Source organism: Solanum verrucosum, unplaced genomic scaffold (genome assembly GCF_900185275.1).
Source record: "Solanum verrucosum unplaced genomic scaffold, falcon-dt-bn FXZP01000218.1, whole genome shotgun sequence".
NCBI lineage: Eukaryota > Viridiplantae > Streptophyta > Magnoliopsida > Solanales > Solanaceae > Solanum > Solanum verrucosum.
The window spans coordinates 769,760-785,586 of record NW_026020464.1 but is presented as its reverse complement, the minus strand read 5'-3'; the positions used below and the strand labels follow the sequence as shown (position 1 = coordinate 785,586).

The 15,827-nt window shown below is 36.4% G+C and overlaps 2 protein-coding genes across 3 annotated transcripts; both read right to left on the bottom strand.

Annotated features, from left to right (window-relative positions):
- Positions 1–477: 477 nt before the first annotated feature.
- Positions 478–5,941, bottom strand: LOC125808931 (alkaline ceramidase-like). 2 transcript variants are annotated; one of them, XM_049488608.1, is made up of 3 exons: positions 5,736–5,941; positions 2,602–2,857; positions 478–1,247 (listed from the first exon to the last, which is right to left on the bottom strand). In XM_049488608.1, exons 2-3 carry the CDS (start codon positions 2,847–2,849, stop codon positions 734–736), a joined length of 762 nt encoding a protein of 253 aa, XP_049344565.1. In that variant the 5' UTR covers positions 2,850–2,857; positions 5,736–5,941; the 3' UTR covers positions 478–733. The 2 variants fall into 2 exon arrangements, with proteins under 2 accessions (XP_049344565.1, XP_049344566.1); XM_049488609.1 differs by having other exon boundaries at positions 2,602–2,850; positions 5,736–5,929.
- A 937-nt stretch (positions 5,942–6,878) lies between these two features.
- LOC125808929 (probable sucrose-phosphate synthase 2) lies at positions 6,879–15,319 on the bottom strand. Its single transcript, XM_049488605.1, has 12 exons — positions 14,890–15,319; positions 12,926–13,158; positions 12,639–12,702; positions 11,847–12,545; positions 10,757–10,888; positions 10,545–10,676; positions 10,282–10,458; positions 10,146–10,199; positions 9,985–10,047; positions 8,639–9,580; positions 8,416–8,543; positions 6,879–7,401 (listed from the first exon to the last, which is right to left on the bottom strand). The coding sequence occupies exons 1-12, from the start codon at positions 15,184–15,186 to the stop codon at positions 7,128–7,130; spliced, it is 3,195 nt and encodes a 1,064-aa protein (XP_049344562.1). The 5' UTR covers positions 15,187–15,319; the 3' UTR covers positions 6,879–7,127.
- Between the last annotated feature and the right edge of the window lie 508 nt (positions 15,320–15,827).

Genomic DNA, 15,827 nt, shown 5'->3' with positions numbered 1-15,827 from the left:
ACCAAGCCAATCTCGATTAAGAAAAAGTTGTATTAAATAAGGATGGATATAGGTTGACTGACATCTTCTTAACCTTAGACTGTTATTAGTAACTAATGTAGCAGGAGTTGAGATGCCTTGTACATACAACTAAAGCCAGAGTTCTTGGTCCTGTAAGTTCATAGTGTCCTCTTATAACAATTATGGACTGAAGAAGCAGAAGATATTAAATTTCACTCTTTAATTTCGACTTCTACATCATTTATAGTGTCAACGATGACTTCCCAGATGAATTTGCAAGTGATTCAAATCAACTGATTGGTGACAATAGTGTAAAAGAAGTTTCAATGACCATAGGTACACACGGGTGAGAAAAGGGGAAGACGCAGTCATAAGCTGTATCAATGAGCTACATAAATCATACAAACTACCATGTAGCGTGTTCATGTAGCAGCAAAACATATTTGCAAATTTTAACAGTAGACAAAAACTTATCAGAAAAAGAATCAACTAGTTAATCCATGTCATCTTCTGTGGGAGTGTAAAATATGGTACACTGGAAAACCACTAATTGTACAGTAAAAAATTAACCACTATTCGGTCGAGTCAAAACTATTCCAGACTTTCATTTACAATACATTCTGCAAAAATGGGAAAAGAGAAAAAATTGCAAGTGCTTGCTTTGTGCTCACCAGAGCCATATCCTGCACATGTTTGGTATTACAGGCTCAGCTCAAAAGAGAAGTGACTTCTGCTACTGGGTTTTTGGTTTCTCGATCTTCACATATGGGAAAAATCCAAACAAGTGCTTGATTTTGGGATTCCATTCACGTTGCTGAGCACGGCAATACATCAAGAATGTATTTGCAAAGTACGAGTTGAAGCCCATTAAGACATGCCAAACTGCATGGCCCTGTGGATTAACGTACCAGCCCTGGATTTGCTTGCAGAATAATCGATCACATAGCCAGCAAGCAGCTCCGATCAATAAAGTTGCCACGTATAACTTTGCGAGGCGCTTTGCCAATGTGTCTTCTGTATGAATGTAATACTTATATGCACGAGGAGCGCAAAGAAGGCACAATAGTGCATAGTGTACTTTGAAACCAATGCCAAAGCGAAGCTGTGAATGCACAATGGCAAAGAGTGCACCATAAAGGAACAGAAAGGTGGGCATTGTACTCCGATAATGCCAATCTGGTGAATATAGGATATAGATATACAGAAGCATCTCCCAGACCATTGGTGTCTCATCACCTTGCTGTTGCCTGCCAATTTAATACATGAATCATAGTACAAAACAATAACGGGACACATAAAAGCAGGCAGTATTTTCAAGGGAGATTAGTTTCAACACTGTTGTCTCCTAGCATGCATAGAGAAACCCTTATTTGAAAGTATGAAGGACTGTGTCTAGCAAAAAAGCAAGAGGCACACTGAAGGTGGCACTTGGTATATGATTCACAGTAAGCTTTATGTTGTAATGCAGCCCCATTACAAATATTTTCCATCTGGGAACACGACATAAATAACAAGATACTTTCACAGAATCAATACTGTCGATATCTTTACAAGTGAACCTTCCCCTCCCAACTAATTACATCGAAGTCAAAAGTTGGGAGGGAATTTGTATATGTGGCTGACTGAGATTTTGCTTTATTAGAATTATATAGAAATACTAAGCTATTGTTATGGCATATTGACGTAGACTTTCCTAAAACAACACAAATCAGTTGGTCTATCACTATTTCTACCATCGAGATTATTACTTAATGCGCTAGAAACTTCTTGACAAGATCAAACCATGCATCCTTGTGCTCCTCTTTCCCACTCTCTTTTAGAAAAACAGAATTAGCTTTGGCACTTCTATAGTTTTCAAGAATCAGTAATTAGGAGATTTAGAATATTGAGTTGTGTGGCTTGTACAATAGATAGGATCATCCTACCAATAAAGTGAAAAAAATATGCATTTGGTGCCCATCTACAAGAAATATGCCAATCAATTTTTCAAAAGAAAGGTAGTGGCGAAACAGATTAGATGACGTTGTGACTACCACTCACTCAAACTTTACAAGCTAATACTTTAGATACCAATATACAAGAAAATAAGAAAAATTCCAAATCTTCTACCTGTGTATTCTCTAACAGGTTCAGTCTATAAAAAAAAAAAATGACCATAGAAAAATCATACAAGAAGGGGGATGGCACACAGAAGGCGGTGACCTCATTCCAGCAGGAGATTACTGCTAAGTTGCCCAGACTCTTCAAAATATCAAAAGGTGTGTCTCGGGTCCTTCAGAAGTAGCGCATTTTTGGAGGATCCGACACAGTACGGCAACATTTGTGAAGAGTCTGAGCAACATAGATTGGCTGATAGGTCAAGATACAAGTGCTCATTTGCATAAGGTATGGGAAAGTTGTAATCACATTAGCACGCATAATATAATATCTTCAGTTTAGCGTCTTCCTGTTCATATATAGCTCTACAGAGATTTACACTCTATTTCCTCATACTTTAGCAAACAAATCATGATTAAAAGAACGCATACATACATACATGTCTATTATACACCAAACAAATTTTACAGAGAATCCAACAGAAAGAATGGAGAGAATGCTTACATCTGGCGCAAAGTGGCATGATATGTCATACTCCCCAAGGCAAGTATTATGTTTGACATATGAAGGACACTGAATCTTTTCTCAAACCGTTGTCTAAGGGCATTCACAAGACCAATAATAGCCAAGAGAATGCATGGGATATTTGAAATGGTGTTGAAGAATTCTGCAATATAGGATGACTGCACATAATTTGGCTCACACCACTCTTTAGATGTTACAGGGCCCCAAAAGAATATGCCATCTTCCATTCTGCAATCTATCTTGAAAAAGTCAGCTCGTAGGCACTTGCAGTCTACGTTGCTCGGACTCTTTAAAAATGTCATCGGGTGTGTGTCAAACCCTTCAAAAGTAGTGCATTTTTAAAGGATCCAACACGGATGCCGCAACATTTTTGGAGAGTCCGTGCAACTTAGCTTGCAGTATTTGATGCAAGTAAATTACTCAAGCATTTTAGCATGTCTCAATAGTTAAAATTTAATTAAAGAGATTCAAATTTTCTAAATATATCCTTAGAAGGATTATAATCAGCAATATTACATGTGAATGACCAAAAACAATTGTAACACTAACGATTATAATCTTCGATACAAATACTACGCACACAAACAATGATCTTTGATGAACCACAGAATGGACACAACATGAAACTAAAGAAGGAGAAAGAACAGGGACCGAAGAACTAGAAACATAAATGAGTCATGTTATCCACATGACACTGGAACACAGGATCTCTGTATAGAGGTTATACTAGTGCTCATGGCAGTTTAAGTGACACTTCTTTAATGTTAACTTCAGAAAATTATCCACAATCCTTAAAATTTTGCCTCAGGTCTAAAAAAGCCGTGAACGCTTGAGTTTGATCTCGAATAACTTCTTGTTCTTTATGTCTAGCTCTTTTATACTCTCTCTATCTCATATTTACTTTACGTGACTTTGGCAATCAGAATTCTGAGATTAAATATCACACACAAAATTGGCTAAATTGACCATCAAAGACAACTTATATTCCTAAAGTGGGTCATAGATGGAGTAAATATGAAGAATGCATACTTTATTTCTCCTTATCAAAAGATTAATGGACAAATCTCTTTCTTTTCCAATGCACATTTCTTAAAACAAATATATCCACTAAAAACTGTAGCATATTTGCTCCCATGGAAGACCGGATGAGATCAATTCTAGTGGGAAGATCAAATATATTGCTGAACTATTATACCTACTTAGAGGTTGATATTGCTTGAATTTTTCTCCCAAGAAACACTACCACCAACTTTTAAGTAAAAGTTGCTCAATTTTCAGTTTTAGTACAAACAAAAAGAAAGTCTCTCCATATGAGGCATGTCTCACCCAAGACAACATAAAGAAAAGAAAAATCCAATTCCCAAACAGATGCTATATGTGCAAAAAAGAGGCTGAAACCCCCAGACACCTTCTTCTTCATTGTGAGGTGGCCTCAGAATTATGGAGCATGTTTTTTTGTCTCTGCCATCAATTGGACCACACCCCTCACTGTTAAGGATGCATATGAGAGTTGGAGTCTATGGAAAGTTGACAAAGCCATCAAGAAGATCTGGATTATGATACCTGCTTGTATTTTTTGGTGTATTTGGTTAGAGAGGAACAAGAGATGTTTTGATGGAGAGTCAACTGCTTTAGGCATTTTGAAGACTAGGTGCACTGAAAATTTGTTTAGTTGGACCAACTTGTATCCTGCTGTTAATGCAGAACAACTTCAGGTTTTTACTAACTCATTAGCTCTGGCTTAGACAGTTTGTATAGTTAGCTAGAGATTTTTTTGTAAGCTCAAATGCCATATCTTGTAAATTATGCATCTTCCTGATGCTGTTATTAATACCACTTATCTTATCAAAAAAAAAGAAAGTCTCTCCATTTTTCCATGTGCACCAGAAGTGGGTACAAACCATTAAGAATAGTGTACAATAAAGGACTGATTCAATTAGAAAATTCCATAGTGATCTAGCACCCACAGTACCGACAACGGTAGTTGCAAAAGACAGAAAAATGAACCTTCCTACAATTTGTTGAAAAACAAAGGGCTTATCCTTTCAATTCTTCTCTAATTGAGTGCATAGATGAAAAGATCAGTAGGTACTTATTGGCCAATTGACTGAATGTACAACAGACACCTAAAAACTAATTTAATTAATTATGATACAAAAAAAGAAAGTCAAACCAAAAGCATGACACAAATACTTCCACTTAGAGAAACTACTTCAATACAAAACTTCCTAGACTAGTCGTCCCTCAAAAAAAAATCTAAGAAGAAAGCTTTGCCACAAATCATTGACTCAAGAAGTTAGATTCAAGAGAACTTATTCGGCCCTTTCATGAATTAATAATGTGTGAAACCTTGAAGTTCCATAAAATCAAACTCACTTGAATTAATGTGTGAAACCCATCATCAACATTACCATGAGCTATAAAGCATTCCCCCACACACAATATACCAAGCAGACCTATCTGAAACCCATCTTCAGCTACAATTTCGAACCTTTCTGTTTTTTTATTTGTTTTTCAATGAAGACTGTGGTGGTGATTATCCCAACTTGCACCCACCTCAACTATCTCTTACAGCACACAACCACAGGTGCAGCAGATAACAACTATACTCTCCTACTGCTTAGTCAAACTACAATACCACCATCTGACGTTCTAAAACCCCATCTTTCAGCTACAATCTCAACCTTAATTGTTTTTTATTTTCATTTATACTGCAGTGGTAATCATTCCACCTCACCCCCACCTCAACTAATCCAAACTGCGCATGTACACCAGATATCATCTATCCTCTCCAACATTCACCCCTAAATACAAAATCAATCAAATTTCCACCAAACCAACGAATAATTCAACAATCAACAAAACCCAACTCCAAAGATCCGTTTTTTATCCCATTAAACCAACTCCAAATCCCTATACTGCTTAATCAAACTATAATATCACCCTAAACACTATTCCCACATCAAAAACACCCTCAAAATGTAAACCAATCTATCAACATTAGATCCCACAAATAAACAAAAACTCTCCACAAAACACAAATAGCAACATATCAAAAGCAAAATATGCATACGCAATCTTCTATTTATACTAAGAAAAATACAAAAACAAACCTTTCAACGTCAGATCCAATTTCCAAATTCCACCCCAAAAAATATTCCCACAGATTTGCTTCTTCGAATATATATATGTGTGTGCATATACATATATAAACACACACAAGATCTCTCTCTCTCTCTCTCTCTCTCGCTTTCTCTCTCCTCTCTCTCTCTCTCTCGCTTTCTTCTTTGCTAGGGTTTGAATAATGAGAAGTTAAATTTATTTATTTTGTTACTTTTAAAAAAGAAAAAATAAAAGGAGATTCGTTAATCTAGGAATTTTGGAGGGAATCTTTTTATTTTGACACGAGTGAGTTGGTTTGCACGTGTGAATGATATCAACCGTTGGATTATATTTGGAATGATGAACGGTTCATGTGACTTTTAGCTGGTTGGATGACACGTGTAATGTAGCACCAGGTGGCATTATTTTTAGTTTATTTATCTCATAGTAATTATCTACGAAAATATTACGAGGAAATTGAATAAATTTATGAGCTTAGATTAATTAGTATGGCATTTGGTTGAATAATTTATAATCTCGTGTTCACTCTAAATCGTTAAATTAATTATTGTGTTTGTGTTTGATATGTTGAATTGATGGACAAGAGAATAGAATTGATTTTGAGAAGCGTTTTGAAGAAGAATGTTAGGTCTCATGTGAAGAGGACAAGAAGAATTTATTTGAATCTATTGTAAATCATAACAAATTAAAATTAATCTTACACGTAGTAATTCAGTTATTATATAAATAATTGAACTTTGGATTTCAGAGTCAAATTCAAAATTTGAAGTTTAGAAATTCTATAGCTTAATATATGCGCATATTTGGCGAATTCCTCAACAATTAACAATTCTATAGCTTACTTTATGCGCATATTTGGTGAATTCCTTGACAAATATATTAGATTTAAACCAAAGTTATTATATTATGTTAAACGTGCACTTCTCATACTAGCTCTGCCTCGGCAACACTCAAATTATAACTAAATTGACTTACACATTTGCAAGCTGCATAATCGTGTCAAGGAGCACGAGTATGATTTCAATTGAATCCAATATTTTCGACACTAAACATAGAGATGTATATAAACGGAAAGCCTCTCGAACAAAATATTAAGTTCGGAATCCACAATCTCCAAGTAGAATGAGTTCAAGACGAAGAACTTTAAGAATTGAATACATCAAATTTAAATTATGAATTCGTCTCTATTCATACAAACATAAAGAGAGAATGGGATTGGTAATCAAGAAATGCTTGAGATACACATTATTGCATTCCTTACATTTGCCAAAAGTAAAAGCTCAAAAAAATGGAAGAGAAAAGGGAAAAAAAGGTTTGTTGTATATAGTATGTTATAATTCCTTCTGTAAGGAATGAGTATAAGTATACCATTTTTGTGTGCCTCATCTAGACACTTGCCTCAATGCATTGGCAAACTCTTCAACTGTTTCATTTCCACTGGTGTAGGTGATCAGAGGGCTCTCTGGTGGAACGACGTCTTCTCTTAGGTAGCTCCCTGATGTTCTTAGCAGATTTTCTGAACCTTCCTCGACAGCACCTTTCAAGATCAGTGTTTTGTGAGTTCCGGATATAAGTTCTTCATAATCCGTGTCTCCAGTTTCACCGAGGATGACACACATGTTTGCAACGTTCAATCTCCAGCGTACAAAAAGATACCTACATAATGACAGAGCACTGATAGTATCAAAAGCATGCTAGCTATGAGCAAGGAAAGTACTCGAAAATCCTGATACTCCAACAAAATGTTCCTATATGTAAATTCTTTAGCTAAAGAACATTTCATCCAATCAAATAGTGAGTGACCATTTTTCCGTGTAGCACGGATCTTTTGTTGTATACTCCTTACCTGTTTAAAGCTGTATTCGTCATTAAATATTTGTATAACGGACGTTTTCAAGATGAGATAAGGTTTGGACTTACCAACAACAGTTTACATGCCTTAAATACCAGAGTTTCTTGTTAGTATAACTGGAATAAAAAGGATACTTTTTACTCTTTTGGTCATCTATAGACTTTAGTGCTTCGACTCGTGGATTAATGTCCTATTGAAGCTACCATCTTCTTAACTTATCTCCCTTTGTTAGTAATGAACACTAGGATCCAGAACAAGTTGCACGTCGGTGCTAAAGAACTCCATCAAACTAGCTGCTTTTCAGAAACTGTTCTTTTTTGCGAAAAGTGAAAACAAACGCCTAAATTAATAAGCAACTAAAGTCCCACAAATATTTTTTTCTTAACAAGTGAAGTTTTTCTCTTTTTACAAGGCTTTGACATCCTAACTTTTGCAATATGTGCATGTTAAACTGAAAAAGATCTGGTCTACATGCTGAAAATATGCAGTTAACACCTTAAGTATGAGATTGACCTGCAATGATGTCAAATGAGATGGGCAGGCTACCGATTGGCAGCCAGAGACTAAACTTTGGTGAGTAAGAAACAAGGTACCCCAACATATTAACATGCTTTACTACTGATTTAGGCCTTTAATATCAAGCTGGCTGCAATCAATAAAAAATGGAAGCTTCTCGTGAACAACTTAGGATTGGCATTGGCATAAATGAGACTATTGCTAAACAAATCGATGAGGTTATTAATCCAGACCAAGGACATGATAACAATATGTGAAATAATTTCCAGGTTGGCTATTAGGTCATCAATCTGGAACAGTACCTGAGTGCCTGTGACCGAGACGCAAGCAGAGGAACAACTTGCATTCTTGTTGAATTCCTGCAATACATCAAATGGCAGCGAAGACCCCTCATCCTAAGCTTCTGTCTCATATCATCTACCTTCTTTGCCTGATGAAAGATTAAACATATACATGTTACTTGAAATACATTAAACTATTTGATATACTGGTTGAATTTCTCGATTCAGAGAAAAAAATATCCACCTTACTGCGATCCTTGATCAAGTAGGAAATGCAATGGGAATTGCTTGATTTCACATCTTCCTCAATAGCACAAGTTACAGATTTCTCCTCTTTACCTTCTTGTGTATTCATTAATTTCCAAATTGTTTTCCTTAAACCATCGCCACCCCATCGATATTCAATATGTGATGAATAGTCAGGGTCAGGATAAAGCTTTCCATGTTCTTCAGAACTAGTTCCCGGATAAAACACTTCACTCCCACTGCTACAGATTAAAGCATCAAATTCGGTTACTTTGATGTTCCCGGATTTTAGAAATGCTGCCAATTCGGACATTGACATTGCTGTTGAGATGGCAAATCCTGATACTCTCGCGACCTGTGGATCGGACTTAATGGTCTTAAGAATCTCCTGGATAATCTGAATCATTTTCTTTTGAGGATCTCCATTTGTGTCATAGCAATCTAGAGCAATTACAATTAATTTGCGTCGCCTCCGTAACATGGGATATTTGCTAGGAACATTGTCCTTTTTATCACCCTCAGACTCCTGTTTACTTGTCTCCGGTCTCTTCATTTTGCTTAAAACCCGATTAACTTGGTCTTGTACGGCATCAGCAGTTGCAGATGCATCAAATGATTCATTTAATGATGTCTTTTCTCCGTCAACAGATAGTCGCAAGGACATATCTTGGACGTCTTTGAGTGAATCATTCAGGGACGACTCTTCTGCAGCCAGTTCATCGGACGGATTGTCGGTTTTCCATTGCGGGTGTCTCATTCGACATGCAGCAATTCTAGTTAAGTATGTTCGACAATGTTCGGGCCATGAGAAGAGGTGTATGTTCTTCCAACCATTCTTCCTACACTCGTGCCACAGGTTCTTTTCTGATACTAATTTAAGTAGTGCATCAGAAATTGCTTGCTGATCATGTGGGTCCACAAGCAATCCATTGTTGAGTGCCTGATAAAAAAGAAGAAGAAGAATTAACCTACATAGCCGTTCACCCAACTGATTAAACTAAAAAAAGCCAGCACAGATGTATAATATGTGTATGATCGTGTATAATGAGTGTACAATCTATGTATACCGGCTAGAAAAAGTGAACAGTAAATCTGTCCGGCTATTCATGTAAAAATCCCTAATGAATTGTTTATTTCATTCTTGTATAGCTATAAAAAAATATATATAAAACGAAAATGATGTTGATCCTTCGAATATATCTAGATGTTCCTTTCCACCAGTACATTTTTGACAACTTTGGACTAGAAATCATGCTTAAATTGTTAATAATACAATGATAAACCATAGTAGAAATTGGATTAGTGATGAACAGGAGGAGTGAGGGTAATTAAAGCATATTTTACCCGATGAATATCGACTGGACCACCATTCTTAGTAGCCACCATAGGAAGTCCATGTGCAGAAGCCTAAAGAATTGTACAGATACACATGATCAAATTTTAGGACATAACAATAACAGAAACTTGAAGGACAACGTCGGAAATGGATTAAGTTCAGAACAAACCTCAATTAGAGTCAGTCCAAAGGGTTCAACTAAAGCTGGATTTATGAAGACTCCCTGTGAAGTTTATATACCATGAGAACCATCGTCGTAAAGAAAAATATTACACAAATTGCAAGGATCAAAGGACTTAAAGAACCTTCGTTTTGCCAGCGAGACGGTATATCTCTGGAACGTCACTTTGTTTATGATGTTTTGGGAAAGCAACTTGGCCATAAAGGTCATACCTATCAACTAACTTTAGCACAGTTGTAAGAACACTAGCATTTCCTGCAGACATCTCATCTATGTCATCTCTATTTCCCATTATAAGTGTCTGCATCCAATATTTTACCATTGTATTAGTATTTGACAATACAATTCATTCTCAGCAAGTTTAGCAACTGTGTCAAACCAACTTACCAGATTAGCGAGCTCCCTCAGCGGGCGACATTCTCCAAAAGCCTTCACGAGAGTGGTTATATTCTTCTTCGGGTCTGGTCTGGACAATGCCAGAATCATTGGCTTATGTGGGTTTGTTAGAAAACGCATGACCTGCAAAAAGGTATGTACTTGAGCAGACAATCATTATTCGCACGTGAGCACCGTGACATTTGTTAAATATTGCTACACACCTCAGACCATATGGTGGGCACTGCTTTAGGAGATTGTCCATCAACATTAGTGAGTGCTGCAAGATCCCCATCAGCATCTGCTGTGTCCTCCTGATCCACAACATTACTAAAGTCCATTCCAGGAGGAATAACCTACAAATTTGTGTCACCAAAAAACTCTCAGAAGCCTCAACCACAAACTTAAATATAGTACTCCCTTCTATTCAATTCGTTTGTTTGGTTTTGGCTTGGCACGGAGTTTAAGAAAGTAAAAAGATTTTTGAATCTTGTGGTTTTAAACTAAAGACATGCAAAATGTACCAAATGTCATTTAATCTTGTGGTCTAAACATGTCATGTGGAAAGTTGAAATTAGAGTGTTTCCGAAAAGGGAAAGAGACATTCTTTTCTAAATGGACCAAAAAGGAAAGTCAGATGAACAAATTGAAACAAAGGGAGTAATATTTTCTAAATAACAGCAGACAAATAATTTTCCTCAAATGTCTCGGACGTCATGAAGCTGTGTTAGTCAACGTCCTTGTTATATAGTAACCTATAATAGCCCCAATCAGAGCCAGAGAGAAAGAACTATTAACTGTAGAAGGCAGTTGTATGAAAATTTGTTTATGGATGCATTTGTGACTATCTTAGGAACATATCAAATTAACCTAGTTTTGAAGTCACCAGGCACCAGCCCCTATTAGATGCTTCTTGTCAGAGAGAGAATAACGAACACCACCGACATCTATCAGCTTAAAAGGGTATGCTTATTTGAAGTGTTTTCTACAAGCATTTGGACTGCATTGATGGGACAATTTGGAATATGAATTTCTTCAGAACAGCAGTATAAGAACTTAATGCCGTGAAGTTATACCGCAAGATCTCAAATGTCACATTACTTTCCTCACATGCCCACTAATACATCTGAACTATGGATCAGCCATATTGATGATCAATTTATGACGACCATGATTACCGGCATCCTTGGCATATGGAAGTCTGGAAATTAGATTTCTCATTCTACCAATTAAGGAAAACTGTGAAAAAGACATTATATATATGCATGCATGAGTATATGTCTACATATATATTTCATGAAATGGTATTCTTACCGCCATCCTTGGCATGAAGCGACCATGGCAATTGACTCCTCGTCTTGCACGAGCTCTTAAAACTTTCTCAAGTTTTACATCAAATCCATCATATAGTCCCCATTGTTCGTCAATCTCCTGTTTCGTGCTCGTGATAACGAGTTCTGCAGCATCCAGCGAGAGCTCCTCACCTTCAATCCTCCTCATGATCCTGTATGTGGAATTAATATCCTCTTTCGATTGCCTCGCTTGCTTGATAAGCTGTTCTAGCTTGTTTCTACCAAGTGAATGTCCTGTTAGGACCATCGGAACATTTAAAGCGCCTGAAAGGAGAGCAGCACTATCCCCTGCATCTGCATAATGACCATGGATTACATATGGCCAAACAGGTTGGCCTCCACCTATTTGTTCACCCAAAGCCTTTGACATATTAATGATGTGTGCAAGAGCTCCATCTACAAACTCCTGAATATAAGGCCATAGCAATTCTTTCCGGAGGTACTTATCACGAGGACCAAAGGGTATCCTTATGATATAAGCTCCACTGCTTTCTCCGAGATCAGTGTCATCACCATCTTCAGGACCAGTGTTTAACATCTCTGTGGGCTCACCATAGCTCCAATCCACTTCAGTTGATGCGATTTGGCGAGTGAACAGATCAACTCTATATACACCAGGCATCTTAGCAAGTGCTTTAGCAAGCTCCACAACATACTTAATCTGAAAATTGGATACACTCCGGTAAATATCTTAGTGCAAAGAAGGCAATTTGGAAAGAAGTTATTACCATATCATGAAGGTCATGTAGTTTACCTGACCACCTGTATCAGAATCACGACCAAGCTCCATATTTTCACCTCGGACCAATCCATGCAAACTGGTCAAGAAGATAGGTAATTTAAAATTTATACCCTCTTTAGTTACTAGCTTAGGCAAACATTTATAGCCTTAAAGGAAGTTCAGATTGAAAGTGCCATCACTTAAAAATATATATATATAACCTGCACTAGGACTAGTCAGTACAAATTTAAAAAGAACAACATATCGTGACAATTCAAATCTGGAAACAAACATTTGAAATCTACTCAAGTTTGCATTACCTAACTAGGATGATATAAAGCTTCTTTTCCTTGTTACTGTCTGACCACACTTCCAAATTGGAGAAGTTCCTCGGAAATCTTTTCCTCGGGCTGTCAAGTGTTGGTGTCTCCCCTAAAACATCACCCTTTTCGCCTTCAGATAAGTCTTCTGACATGTCCTCTGTAACATCTTTGCGTCCTTGTTCTCGTTCCAATCTTCTGTTTGCAGACCTCTGGACGTCTTCCCATTCCAACTATGAAAAGAGTGGAATGCATCAGAAGTATAATTCCAACATAATGACATATAGTTACTTACATTGCAAGAGAATAAGAGACAGCATTTAATCCAACAATGACTAACTTTCAGCAACTAGCAATCGAGGGCTTAGATTTAACACAACCTAAAACTAGAAATGATCAAATCCTCTTCCTGAAATAGTAAATAACCACAGAATCTTCACACATGCATGTGTCTCCCGTGATGGAAGCAGGATTTTCACCAAGAGTATATAGTAAAGAAAAAACTGTCCTTGTATATACAGTGTGCTTTCCGGGCGAAGGTGGTTCAGATGTATCTCTACAAGTCAAAAAGATCTGTCTCACTTCCTTTTTCCTTCTATTTGAAAATTTTATCAAATTTCGTCTATTTTAATTACACTATTAATTGAATGCTTATTCCTCTATCTGCAAATGTACTGAAATAACTATCTAAAGCTACATTTTGCAGATACATACACAAACATGTAGGTAAAGATTTCATGAACCCCAGAAGATCACATTTTCCTTCCATAAGAACACAAAAAGTACAGTTACAAATCCCGGCTGAGACCCAAAAGAAAAACAATGAGTATTGAGTTACTCGGTTCCTGTGCTATGTGCTAGTGGGAGGAGGCGAGGAGCTACCTAGTGGATTAGTCAAAGTGCATGAGTGCTGGCCCGAACACCACCATTAAAAAAAAACATAGGGAAAAACAAATGGACAAAGGAACTATATTGCTCAAACTCTCCAAAAACGATGCCACATCCGTGTCGGATCCTTCGAAAATGCACTACTTTTGAATGATCCGACATGCACTCGCCGACATTTTTGAAGAGATCGAGCAACATAACAAAGGAATATCCAAATATCATGCTTGAGAAGATCCAGAAAACACAAGGCACAACACACAAAGACAAAAATTTTACCAATGTCCCTCTATTCCACAACCCCAAACAAGTCACAAACACACAAAAAAAGCATGGAGCATAATCAAAAGTCAAAACCATTTTGACATTCACCCAACTCAAGAAATGAGCAGTGGTATAAAACACAAATAAAAACAACAAAGAAACCCCAGAGTAAACTTCTCCACATTCATCCAAAATCTCAAAACTATATAAACACACTACTCCCTGTGTCCCAACTTATGTGAAGGTTCAATATACAAGGGTCAAAACACTTAATTCTGACTATGAATTCCTGTATAGCTTCTTCAAAATATTCTAAAATAAAATTTACATATTTAACAACGAGGCGAATTCAAAATATTTTGAAAAAATTGAGAAAACTATAATTGAAAAAAACTATTTGACTCCCCGAAAAGCAACACCACCACATAAAATGGGAGGGAGAGGGTATTTCACTACATCTTTTGCATGGAAAAAGTATCACTAAAACATAGAGCACTCAAGGTTCAATTTCCCGCAAAGACAAAAACACTAAATAATTTCCTTCTATCTATCCAAGCCTTGAACGACAGAGTTACCTGTACCAATGGGAGCTTACAAGTGCGCGTGAAATTAATCGAGCTGAGCATAAACTAACCAAGACACCATGATTATAAAAAATAAAATCACCAAAACATAAAGCACTAAGGTTCAATTCCCAACACAAACAAAAAAAAAACATATAATCATTTCTTCCTATCTATCCAAGCCTCGATAAACACAATCAAATCAATACCAATGACACATAACTAATAAAATTAATTGAGATACGCGCAAACCTGTTTCTTCTTGCGAGCAAGATGCCAAATGCGCCAACACATGTTCTCCAATCTTGAACTTCTCTCCCTTGTATTCCTTGTAGCTACAACTTTTATCCATGTTCTATGAAGATCAGTTTCATCAACCCCTGTAACAACTTCTTCAACAAAATATTTTGTTGGATTAAAATTAGCCCTTTCTGCCAAATTCAAATGTGATGATGTTGTTGTTGATGATGGTGTTTTATCTTCAATAGCTGAAGCTCCACTGCTCAATATAGCTTCTAAATAACCATTTATCCATTCATTACCAGCCATTTTCCCGCTATTTCTCACTTACCAACCTCAAAAAAATGAAAAACAAAACAATGGGGTTCACTAAAAGATTGAAAAGATTCAATCTTTACATCAAAGATAGGATTTTTTTTCAAAAAAATTAAAATTCTTGAAAAAAAAATAATTTGTGGGTGTTCTTGAAAATGGTGAGAAATGAAAGAGAGATTTTGTATTAAGAGGGAAAAAAAAAGGAGATGATTACATGGCAGTTGAGGTGGGCCCATGGAGTGACACGTGGAATATAAAAATTTTAATGAGGGGAAATGACACAAATTTTAAGGTTTGTGCGATTCCCAATGCGAAGTAGGCGCCTGCTTTGGATCGGATGAAGAGAGGTTTAAGGAGAATTTTATGGCTTTTTTTAGTTTTTTTTTTTAAAAAAAAAAAATATATATATATCTTGGTGAAAAAAATTTGACAATTTTGATTTAGAAATAATGGTCGAAAAGATAACGTATCTTTTTGCGAGTTTTTTTATATGAATTCTTAGAGTATTTTGTTTTTTTAATCTAAACAGTCACTAATTATACGCAATTCGACTAATATGTTGTTATACTCTTTATTTTGGTGCAAGTTCTATAAGTTTCATGTTTTTGGTATTTTACTCACTTTTTATCATCTTT